General features: G+C 39.7%; 1 protein-coding gene across 2 annotated transcripts in view; it reads right to left on the reverse strand.

Annotated features, from left to right (window-relative positions):
* The window catches only part of si:dkeyp-14d3.1 (transmembrane protein 132C), a 223031-nt gene that overhangs the window by 25059 nt on the left and 185312 nt on the right, over nt 1-12660 (reverse strand). For both annotated transcript variants that reach the window (XM_055886730.1, XM_055886729.1), the window contains exon 6: nt 148-356. In XM_055886730.1, coding sequence (XP_055742705.1) covers nt 148-356 — 209 coding nt within the window. The remainder of the gene's footprint in view (nt 1-147; nt 357-12660) is intronic.

Genomic DNA, 12660 nt, shown 5'->3' on the forward strand with positions numbered 1-12660 from the left:
GTGCAGAACAATATCACATGTTGAAAATAAGAGCTTTTGTGCATGCTCTTTCGATCATCTCTATTTTCTGTCCGCTTACCTGGCGAGGACTGCATGGGTGAAGAGTCTGTCTATGTGATTCTATGGAGGGGGACGAGGGACACATACCTTTGGCTGCTGGTCATGATGGGCACCCTCCATCCCTTGATCTGGCTGAGCTCTGTGTCAGACACCTCGATCTGGAGGGGCAGCCGTGGGATCCACACGTTCATCTCCAGCTGGGCACTCAGGTAGCTGTAGGTGAAGTTCACCATCATCCTCACCTTGCCCTTCATCTCCTTCCCATTCACAAACACGTAGTCACACCTGTCTGACACCTGGACAGGAATAGGAGAGGAGAGGAGAGGAGAGAAGCATGTGTAAGTGTCACCTAAAGAGATCCCCAACCAAGCAGCACCATCAGAACTAGACAAATCCAACTCAATGGACAAGGCTGGACACAAGCATGCACGTGGACACACACAGCTTTATTTTCATGACATTTCTGGACTTTTTGGGGGAGTAAAAATGTTTCAACATTAAAAATACTATTTTCCCTAACCCCTAACCCTTAACCTAACTTTAACCCTATCCTTAACCCCCCAAAACCCTAACCTTAAGTCTTACCCTAACCTTAACCCCGAAACCTAACCCTTAAGCTTAAAATAGCATTTGAACAAATTTAGGACATGGAAAAAGTCCTGACTTTTTAGTTCTTGTTTTCCTACCTTGTCAGGATATTGAGGTCATGCTAAGGTAGGAGAACAAGTACACACACACACACTTTTCAAACTGTATTGTACTGTAGGTTGTCTTTTATTTTCACCCTAAAATGGACCAAAATGAGATGCACTACAGTGTTGTGTGTCCCCCTGATACATTTTATCTAGCGTTTGTTCTTTGAAAAATAAGATGTAAGCTTCACTGTTCATCCATACTCTTTATTCCCAACTACATAAGGAGAAAGGAGGTGGGCAGGGGCACATCTTAAATGTGTGGAAGGAGGGTTGCAATACAGGCCCTTAGATTACCTGCCCATGGCTACATAGGACCAACAGAATGTAGAACCAACAGATGGCAGCAAGAGAAAGGAAGGCAGGTCCCCACTGATAACATGAAAACTCAAAACCATCTGTTTTAAAAATGGCCTTTCAGAGGAAATCACTGGGCCAATTGCATGACATTGAAAGAGGCAGGGCTTCACAGCTCGTCATCGCATTAGCTGGCTGACTCGCCCCTTCACTAGCAACTACTCTTTGATCCGCCAGTTTAGCACCACAAATACAAAACACATACACACACAACCACGAAGGTCATTCAGAGGTGTGGCCGGCAGCTGCAGGAGTGCATCAAACACAAAAACAGATGCACACACACACACACAAAGATTCTAAAAGCATATGGAGTAGACAATTAATCTATTTTTAAAGCAGATATTATGAGCAAACTCCCATTAGCAGTTTACTACTTCAATGAGACGAATTGAGATTAATTCATAAAATATGTTTTTCAATTTAAAAGTTGTTTCTTTACTGTCAGATATAAAATACATGAATAAGCATTCATCATTCACAGAACAGAGAGTGTATCCTCAAGTAAAAGGGCTTGTGTGACAGATAGCCAGCTCCTCCGGAGCTCTCCTCTCCCTGCATCACTGCTTGTCTGATGCAGCTTAAGAACCAGTGGCGTAGCTTGTGCCTGTGCGGTCACACCAGGGCCCGCGACGTACATGGGCCCGGTGACAGGCCCGGATCTGCGGAGCCGCGGGCCCCATATGTAATATGAATACCATCCCACCATCCTCAAATATTAATTGTTGACACGGGTCCATCACATCTACGATTTGACGAGAAGATCTTTCTTTAACGTAGGCTATATGATAAATGATCTCATTGATGGGTTCACCAGCAAAATTATTATAATTTGCTAAATAAATCATATTATTCAATAGTTTCAATACCATGTTAATATAATGAAATGCATTCTGGGATTCATTGTGCAAATTCTCTCCAAAGCGTTGTTCTTATTTATTTATTTTTCAAGAAACCAACAATGCAAAAAAAAAAAAAAGGACATCAAGGACAACTAAAATCAAAACAGCAAGGCCAACTATATATGTTTGAGTGCATGTCTGGCACTATTTACATATGTGTGTCCATGTATGTGTGCATTTGAAGTGTGTGTATATGCATGTGTACAAACACCTGCACGGCATCAGCCTCAGGCAAACCGACATTAGCTGTAAAAACATCGCCTCTCAGTGTCATTCAAACTTACTTTTGATTATATTTTGATTAATTTTTTTTAACTTTATTTTTGACCATTCTATCTCTCGCCCAGCAACTCCACTCCCAATTCCACATCCCAACCCTCAGTTTCCCTCAACCCATCCCACTTATCTCTGCTGGCCACCCTCTTCAGATTTCTAAGCAACATAAACTCAGTAAACAATTATTTAATCCATCTAAATTTAGCAAAAAAAGAAACGTCCCTTTTTCAAGACCCTGTCTTTCAAAGATAATTCGTAAAAATCCAAATAACTTCACAGATCTTCATTGTAAAGGGTTTAAACACTGTTTTCCATGCTTGTTCAATGAACTATAAACAATGAATGAACATGCACCTGTGGAACGGTCGTTAAGACACTAACAGCTTAGGCAATTAAGGTCACAGTTATGAAAACGTAGGACACTAAATAGGCCTTTCTACTGACTCTGAAAAACACCAAAAGAAAGATGCCCAGGGTCCCTACTCATCTGTGTGAACGTGCCTTAGGCATGCAGCAAGGATGCATGAGGACTGCAGATGTGGCCAGGGCAAGAAATTGCAATGTCCGTACTGGTGGACAGCGCTACAGGGAGACAGGACGGACAACTGATCGTCCTCACAGTGGCAAACCACGTGTAACAACACCTGCACAGGATCGGTACATCCGAACATTACACCTGCGGGACAGGTACAGGAAAGCAACAACAACTGCCAGAGTACACCAGGAATGCACAATCCCTCCATCAGTGCTCAGACTGTCCGGAAGAGGCGGAGAGAGGCTGGACCGAGGGCTTGTAGGCCTGTTGAAAGGTCCTCGCCAGACATCACAGGCAACAACATCACCTATGGGCACAAACCCACTGTCGCTGGACTAGACAGGACTGGCAAAAAGTGCTCTTCACTGACGAGTTGCGGTTTTGTCTCACCAGGGGTGATGGTCAGATTCGCGTTTATCGTCGAAGGAATGAGAGTTACATCGATGCCTATACTCTGATGCGGGATCGATTTGGAGGTGGAGGGTCCGTCATGGTCTGGCGCAGTGTGTCACAGCATCATCGGACTGAGCTTGTTGACATTGCAGGCAATCTCAACGCTGTGCGTTACAGGGAAGACATCCTCCTCCCTCATGTGGTACCCTTCCTGCAGGCTCATCCTGACTTGACCCTCCAGCATGACAATGCCAAAAGCCATACTGCTCGTTCTGTGCGTGATTTCCTGCAAGACAGGAATGTCAGTGTTCTGCCATGGCCAGCGAAAAGCCCGGATCTCAATCCCAATGAGCACGTCTGGGACATGTTGGATTGAAGGGTGAGGGCTAGGGCCATTCCCCCCAGAAATGTAGAACTGCAGGTGCCTTGTTAGAAGAGTGGGGTAACATGTCAGAGCGGGGTAACATGTCACAGCAAGAACTGGCAAATCTGGTGCAGTCCATGAGGAGGAGATGCACTGCAGTACTTAATGCAGCTGGTGGCCACACCAGATACTGACTGTTTCTTTAGGTTTTGACCCCCCCTTTGTTCAGGGACACATTATTCCATTTTTGTTAGTCACATGTCTTTGGAACTTGTTCAGTTTGTCTCAGTTGTTGAATCTTGTTATGTTCATACAAATATTTACAGGTTTTAAGTTTGCTGAATTTAAATGCAGTTGACAGTGAGAGGACGTTTCTTTTTTTGCTGAGATTATATCTTTCAACTATGCTGTGAGGTTTAACGTACATTTTCAATCTATCTAATCGAATAGAATCCACAGATTGCGAGTTAAAGATCAATATTTTTACTGAGAGTATTAGTATATTAGTAATTGACTGACCCGGTCTCTCCAGATCTCCTAACAGTACTATTTCTGGGTCAATTTTAGATCAGAAACAGGCTACCTACCTGAGGGCAATACTAAAATAAATGGTCTATTGATTCTGTATCCTCACAACAAAATCTTCAGAGATTTGATGATTTTATGCTCCAAATATTCAACATTTTGTTGGTGGCAAGAATTCTATATAATAATTTTAGCTGAAAAGCACGAAGTCTTGAATCTTGCGTTGTTTTATATATCAACTCATACACCCTGTACCATGGAATCGGTACATTAAAAATCTCTTCCCAACTATTTTGCAATCTGTATGGCACAGTTGTCAACATACTGGTTCTCAAATGAAACTGGTATACTTTCCTATTTTTATTCCTCTGCCAGTTTTAATCCTTTATATTGTGCAGACAGACCAGTTCCCTACCTCTTCCCTCTGTCACCTGTCTCCTCCATTTTTGGGTTAATACTGTAATCAATTGGTCGTACTCTTGGATTGAGCAGACCTTCCCGTACAATTCTGATAACTCCATGAAAGACATAACTCTACCATTCCAATTTACAAAATAATTTAAGAACACAATACCCTTTTCAAACATTTTTCCCATAAATACTGGTATTTTATCAACCAGCACATTTGAGTTCAGCCATAATATTTGTTGTAATATTTGTTCTATATTTTCAGGGGGATGAACTTGAAATTGTAGCCAGCTCTGCGATGCTTGTTTGAAAAAGAGAGATACTTTGAAAAAAGTATCACTTTCAATGAATCGAAAATGAGACATGGCAATCTGCACAAAGGCAAGAAGGCCATTTTTAAACAATGGATGAGCTTATCTTCGTAATCTCCTTGAGAACCATTTAGGGTTCAAGTAAAACGTTTGAGTAAGTGAAGCTTTTGGAGAGAGGATTAGTGCTTTTATATTTAATCATCTCAACCCACCTAATTCATATTCATTATATAGATTGGCAGCTTAATTTTGTCTGGTTTAGAGTTCCAGATAAAGCTAAATATTTTTTGCTCATATGATTTGAAAAATGAATCAGACGGAGTAGGCAGCGCCATAAGTGAGTAAACTGAGATATGACTAAGGAGTTAATCAGGGCAATTTTTCCATAAATAGACAGGTATTTACCTCTCTCCTCTCCTCTCCATTTTCTATTGAAATTCATTGTGGAGCTTATTTGTATATTTTGTGATATGAATACCAAGTATGTCTACTTCACTGTAAGCCCATTTTATAGGTAAACTGCAGGGTAATGTAAAAGCAGTATTTTTTAAAGAACCCATAACTAATATTGTACACTTATCATATTTAGGTTTTAGTCCAGAAAAGTTATCTAGATCTTCAATGAGACGTTGCAGGGATCTAGCTTGCGGACTTAATATAAAACTTGAGTCATCTGCATACATGGACACCTTTGTTTTTAAGCCTTGGATTTCTAATCCTCTAATGTTGGTATTGGATCTGATTTTAATAGCTAGCATTTCGATTGCCATAACAAATAGATATGGTGACAGCGGACCCCCCTGTTTAACTCCTCTTCACAATTCAAAACTGTGAGAAGTAGCCGTTATTTACTATTCTACACCTGGGGTTGCTATACATTACTTTTACATGTTTTATAAGAGAATGCCTGGATAAAAATCCAGGCATTGATAAATAAAATCCAGTCTTACTTTGTCAAATGCCTTTTCAAAATCTCCTATAAATACCAGGCTTGGCTTCTTAGATGTGTCATGATGTTCTATTATTTATAGAAGTCGTCGTATATTATCTCCAATGTATCGTTCTTGTAAAAAACCTGTCTGATCAGGATGAACAATACCTAGTAAAACCCTTTTAATTATGAGTGCTATGCATTTCGTAAGTCATTTTGCATCACAACATTGAAGTGTAAGGGGCCTCCAGTTGTTTTAGACTGGATCTTTATGTTTGCCATCTGGGTTTGTTTTATTAATAGTAAAATCAGACGTTCCTGCTGAGTACCTGACAGATTAAATTTCTATAGGAGTAGTTAAAACAATCTAACAATGGAGCTTTGAGTATATCAAGGCTTGATATATCTCTACCGGTATGCCATCAAACCCTGGGGGTTTTCCAGACTGAAAGGATTTAATAGCCTCAAAAAGTTATTCCTCTGTAATTTGGCCTTCGCACTGATCATTCTGTACATTTGTTCATTTTCAATTTTTTGTATTATTTGGAAAGAATTCCTTACCGTAATCTTCATTCGGTGGGAGAGGACGAGACGAAAAAGAGAACATATGCTTAAAATATTTAGCTTCCTCTTTTAAAATATCATTCAGAGAATCATAGATGACTCCGTCTTCAGTAACGAGTTTCTGCAAATTATTTTTGTTAGCGTTCCTGTGTTGGAGATTCAGGAAGAATTTTGTGCATTTTCTCCATATTCCATCCAGTTTGCTTTATTTTTGTAATATTAGATGGTTCTTGAATAAGTTCAAGTTCTTTTTGTTTTTCCTCTAAAGGACTTTGTATCTCTGTATTATCGTTTTTATTACCTATCTATCTTTACTATTAGTTAATGTGTTTCCTTTGTCTCTTTAGCCAGAAACTGCCTTTTTATTATTGATGAATATTGAATTGAATGACATCTGAAGGTAAATTTAAGGTATCCCAAACAATAAGTGGATTTGCTGTTCCTATACTATACTGGGAAAATTCAGTTATAAATTATTTTGTCTTAGTTAAAAATAAGTTGTCCTCCAGTAAACTTTGATTAAATGTCCATTATCCCCGTTCACATGGAAATTCTATAAGAGTTATGTGAAGGCCAATTACAGTGCCTTGCAAAAGTATTTATCCCCGTTGGCATTTTTCCTATTTTGTTGCATTACAATCTGTAATTTAAGTTGATTTTTATTTGGATTTCATGTAATGGACAAACACAAAATAGCCCAAATTGGTGAAGTGAAATTTAAAAATACCTTAAAAAAATAAATAAAAATAAAAACGGAAAAGTGGTGCATGCATATGTATTCACCCCATTTGCTATGAAGCCCCTAAATAAGATCTGGTGCAACCAATTACCTTCAGAAGTCACACAATTAGTTAAATAAAGTCCACCTGTGTGTAATCTAAGAGTCACATGATCTGTCACATGATCTCAGTATATATACACCTGTTCTGAAGGCCCCAAAGTCTGCAACACCACTAAGCAAGGGGCACCACCAAGCAAGCAGCAGCATGAAGTCCAAGCAGCTCTCCAAACAAATCAGGGACAAAGTTGTGGAGAAGTATAGATCAGGGTTGGGTTATAAAAAAATATCTGAAACTTTGAACATCCCACGGAGCACCATTAAATCCATTATTAAAAAAATTGAAAGAATATGGCACCACAACAAACCTGCCAAGAGAGGGCCGCCCACCAAAACTCATGGACCAGGCAAGGAGGGCATTAATCAGAGAGGCAACAAAGAGACCAAAGATAACCCTGAAGGAGCTGCAAAGCTCCACAGCGGAGATTGGAGTATCTGTCTGTCCATCTGTCCTTTAAACCATACACTCCACAGAGCTGGCCTTTACGGAAGAGTGGCCAGAAAAAAGACATTGCTTCAAGAAAAAAATAAGCAAACACGTTTGGTGGTCGCCAAAAGGCACGTGGAAGACTCCCCAAACATATGGAAGAAGGTACTCTGGTCAGATGAGACAACAATTTAGCTTTTTGGCCATCAAGGAAAACACTAGTCTGGCGCAAACCCAACACCTTTCATCACCCCGAGAACACCATCCCCACAGTGAAGGACGGTGGTGGCAGCATCATGCTGTGGGGATGTTTTTCCATCGGCAGGGACTGGGAAACTGGTCAGAATTGAAGGAATTATGGATGGCGCAAAAACCAGGGAAATTCTTGAGGGAAACCTGTTTCAGTCTTCCAGAAATTTGAGACTGGGATGGAGGTTCACCTTCCAGCAGGACAATGACCCTAAGCATACTGCTAAAGCAACACTCGAGTGGTTTAAGGGAAAACTTTTAAATGTCTTGGAATGGCCTAGTCAAAGGCTAGACCTCAATCCAATTGAGAATCTGTGGTATGACTTAAAGATTGTTATACACCAGCGGAACCCATCCGACTTGAAGGAGCTGGAGCAGTTTTGCCTTAAAGAATGGGCAAACATCCCAGTGGCTAGATGTGCCAAGCTTATAGAGACATACTCCAAGAGACTGTATTTGCTGCAAAAGGTGGCTCTACAAAGTATTGACTTTGGGGGGGGGAATAGTTATGCACGCTCAAGTTTTATGTTTTTTTGTCTTATTTCTTGTTTGTTTCACAATAAAACATAAAACATAGGCATGTTGTGTAAATCAAATGATACAACCCCCCCAAAAAAAATCTATTTTAATTCCAGGTTGTAAGGCAATAAAATAGGAAAAATGCCAAGGAGGTGAATACTTTTGCAAGCCACTGTAGATGATGATCTGATCGCATTCTGTCTCCTATTAAAACTTTTTAAAGCTTTGATGAAAGAGAGAAGAAAGTCGTCATGACGACTAGCTTGATTAAGTCTCCTCTATGTATATCTCACTAGGTCTGTTTTTTTTGTCTCCAAATATTCACTATTTCTAATGTGTCCATAATACTTGTGATTTCCTTATGGCACAGTGATGATAGTTTGTAGAGTGATTTCCTTTACAGTCCATTGATGTACTTAACACTGTGTTATAGTCTCCGACCATAATGATTTGATCATTTGTTGTCTGTAAGTTCAATAAATTGGTATAAATATTTTCGAAGAAGTATGGATCATCCTGATATGGACCATATAGATTAATGAGCCAAATCTCTTTTTTGTCCACTTTCATAGTAAAAAATATCCACCTTCCTTGCGAATCATTCCTAACTATTTGCACATTCAGATTGACATTTTTGTTAATTAATATCATCACACCTTTTGAGTTCCTTTATCCATGACAGAAAATTATTTCACCACCCCATTCCTTTTTCCACGCAACTTCATGTAAAGGATGTAAAGTGAGTTTCCTGTAAACAGTATATGTTATATTCCTTTTCTTTTAGCCACGTAAAGACAGATCTTCATTTTTTTTATAATCTGCTAAACCATTACAATTATAACTGGTTATACCTATTTCACCCCTTACCATAACTAGATACTATTGCAGTCTAAATTGACCATAATTAGTGCTTCTAATGTTACTGCCATCACAGGTATTATGACAGTCAAAATTAGAGCTTTCAAATGTCTGACATTTAGAATTCAAGAAATAGGTTCTAGCAATATATGTTTTATTCCCTTGCCTGTTTGCCTGTGAGCCAATGCCACAGATGTTAGAAAATTGAGATAAGATATGTGTGTGGTAAATCTGAGTAAGTTGATGTGTATGATATTGGATGTGATTTAGTGATAGTGTGTACGATGTCTGTATAAGAGTAAGACTATAATGTGTGATGTCCAAATAAATAATAACCCTGCCAATTTGCATGGTTAAGTGTCTATGTGTGTAACATGTAGTGCGTATAGCCTTAATATTCATGATGATAATTGTAATCCATATCGTATCACCATCATAGTTGCATCATAATTACCTTTAACATCATTGAAAAACACATCCCAGCATTTCCATAGCAATTGACGTTTCACATGATCATGAAAGAGACCTTGCATTACTATGAGACGACATCACTACAGTACAAAAGTATCCCGTACAACATGTTATTATTCCCCAATGTCCCTATTCTGATATCTTCCCCTTGCTTGTTGTAAACATATATAAACATGTAGACAAAGACATAGAAAAGATAGACAAACAAGAAACAAATTATAGAATAGTTCGACAATAGAGAGAGGTGAGACAGGGAGAGAAGAGAAGAGAACAGAGAGAAAGAGGGAGTGAGAGGAGAGAGCGAGATCAAGTGTGTATGTGTATTTATAAGTCCATATGTGTAAGTGAACATGTAATTGAGTACCTGTGTGTTCATATCCGCTTCATAGTGTTTAGATATTTTTACAGTTCCCATACTTTCTTTTTTTCGTAACCTGAAGTGCCTGTATAATTTACTACAGCAATTGTGTTATGGAGCTGTCTCAGAATAGCTGTCCATCTATAAAAAGTTTATCCACAATGAGAAAGGCACGCTTACCCTTCTCCCTCTGTTTCCTCTGTACAGGATTTCAGTCTCTTGCGACGTTCGTTTATCTCCCGTGGAAATTGGTAATTGAGACCGAATTTGGTACCGTTAAGCTCCCTTCCCCTGCTTTTGATCAGCTTCTTTTGTTGGTAGTGTTAAAATTTTGCAATGATCAGTTGGGGACCCTTGGCCCTCCGAGCTCCAAGTCTGTGTACACGGTGGAAAGCCACCTTGTTTCCAGTCTCTAGAGGAAGTTTCAAGGGGGATTGCATGAATTCTCTGATCGCACCCTCTGGATTATTGGATGCGCCCTCAGGAATCCCAGAAAATATTAGATTTTCACGCATGCTACAACTTTGTATGTCTAGCAGCGACTCCTTCATCCCCCTGTTTTCCCTGAGTAGAAAATCCATGTTGTAATCGTGGATTTTTACCTTGGATGTGAGTGCCTTGTTCTCTCCTTGGAGCGTGAGAATTTAACTCTTGCTTAACTCCAAACTCCCACTCAGCCCTGCTACCTCCTCACACAACTTTTCCAGTGTTGCATGAATTCCAGTCAGAGCACTAGCCTCTACTTCAACAGTAAGTAGATCGTCCGTGTCTGTAGATGAATCTGTTTTTCTTTTTTTGTCGGGTTAGAGTTCTTTTGTGAGGTAGTCGGATCTTTCCATGATGGAGCATGTTGTTCCTTCATAGCGTAAAGCTGTTGGTACTCGTCGATTTCCCTCAGGATTTCCTTGGTATCCAGGTTGGCTTTTACTCTTGTTTTCAAGAGTTTTTAACAATGCGTCTTTCCCATGACGACGACCGGTGACTGCAGTACAGCCATTAGCACTGTTGTTTGGTTAGCGGTGTTTCTTAATTGTTAAAAGCTAAACGCGCTACGGAATCCACGCAAAAATAAGGTTGGTATTCTTATTTAATAGCAGTTTTGTTTTAATCAAACATAACAAACTGGGTGTTTTCCAGCATGAAGTGTTCAGCTGCGCACTCTGATGACGTGCTGCACAACAGTGAGTGACTCAGCAATAGAAGGTTGGTCGTCGAGAGTCGTCTGTTCTTTTGACCAATTGATTGGTCCAAAGCGTTGTTGTTTCTGTCATCGTTTTAAGCAACAGTTGAGCTAGCTATCAAGAAACAATGGCCAACAAAAATAAAATATAAAGAGAAAGTTGAGAATAGAAAATTACGGATTTAAAACTCAACAATGTATCAACACATATGTCGAGCCCAATAGAGGAAGGACAAAAATGAGAAAGCAAAGGAGGTATCAAAATTAGTTAAATTAGATTCCTTTTTCAAATGCAGTTCAAGTGCAGCCAATGTTAGCACAAGAAATGTAGCGGGACCAGAAGAGGATGTAGGTTTATCATCGCCAGCAGCTTTTAGCAGGTCAAGTGAGCCAAGGCCAAGCTGTTCCATTGTGCCAGAAGAAGCAACTTTAAACAGGGTAGGATACAGATTAGAGGTCGACCGATTAATCGGAATGGCCGATTAATTAGGGACGATTTCAAGTTTTCATAACAATCGGAAACTGTTTTTTACACCTTTATTTAACTAGGCAAGTCAGTTAAGAACACATTCTTATTTTCAATGACGGCCTAGGAACGGTGGGTTAACTGCCTTGTTCAGGGGCAGAACGACAGATTTTTACCTTGTCAGCTCGGGGATTGAATCTTGCAACCTTACAGTTATAACTAGTCCAACGCTCTAACCACCTGCCTCTCATTGCACTCCACAAGGAGCCTGCCTGTTATGGGAATGCAGTAAGAAGCCAAGGTAAGTTGCTAGCTAGCATTAAACTTATCTTATAAAAAACAATCAATCAATCAATCACAATCACTAGTTAACTACACATGGTTGATGATATTCCTAGTTTATCTAGCATGTCCTGTGTTGCATATAATCGATGCGGTGCGCATTCACAGAAAAAGGACTGTCGTTACTCCAACGTGTACCTAACCATAAACATCCATGCCTTTCTTAAAATCAATACACAGAAGTATATATTTTTAAACCTGCATATTTAGCTAAAAGAAATCCAGGTTAGCAGGCAATATTAACCAGGTGTCACGTTCCTGACCTGTTTTCTGTTAGTTTTTGTATGTGTTAGACGGTCAGGGCGTGAGATTGGGTGGGTAGTCTATGTTATGTGTTTCTATGTTGGTTAAAGGGTGACCTGATATGGCTCTCAATTAGAGGCAGGTGGTTTTCATTTCCTCTGATTGAGAGCCATATTAAGGTAGGTGTTTTCACAGTGTTTGTTGTGGGTGGTTGTCTCCTGTGTCAGTGTCTGTGTATGTTACGCCACACGGGACTGTTTCGGTTTTGTTTCTTCGTTCGTTTTATGTAGTCAGTTTTCCTGTTCATGCGTTCTTCGTGTTTCATGTAAGTTCGTCGTCCAGGTCTGTCTACGTCGTTTATTGTTTTTGTAATTATTCAAGTGTTCGTCGT

Source organism: Salvelinus fontinalis, chromosome 28 (genome assembly GCF_029448725.1).
Source record: "Salvelinus fontinalis isolate EN_2023a chromosome 28, ASM2944872v1, whole genome shotgun sequence".
In the NCBI taxonomy this organism is placed as follows: domain Eukaryota; kingdom Metazoa; phylum Chordata; class Actinopteri; order Salmoniformes; family Salmonidae; genus Salvelinus; species Salvelinus fontinalis.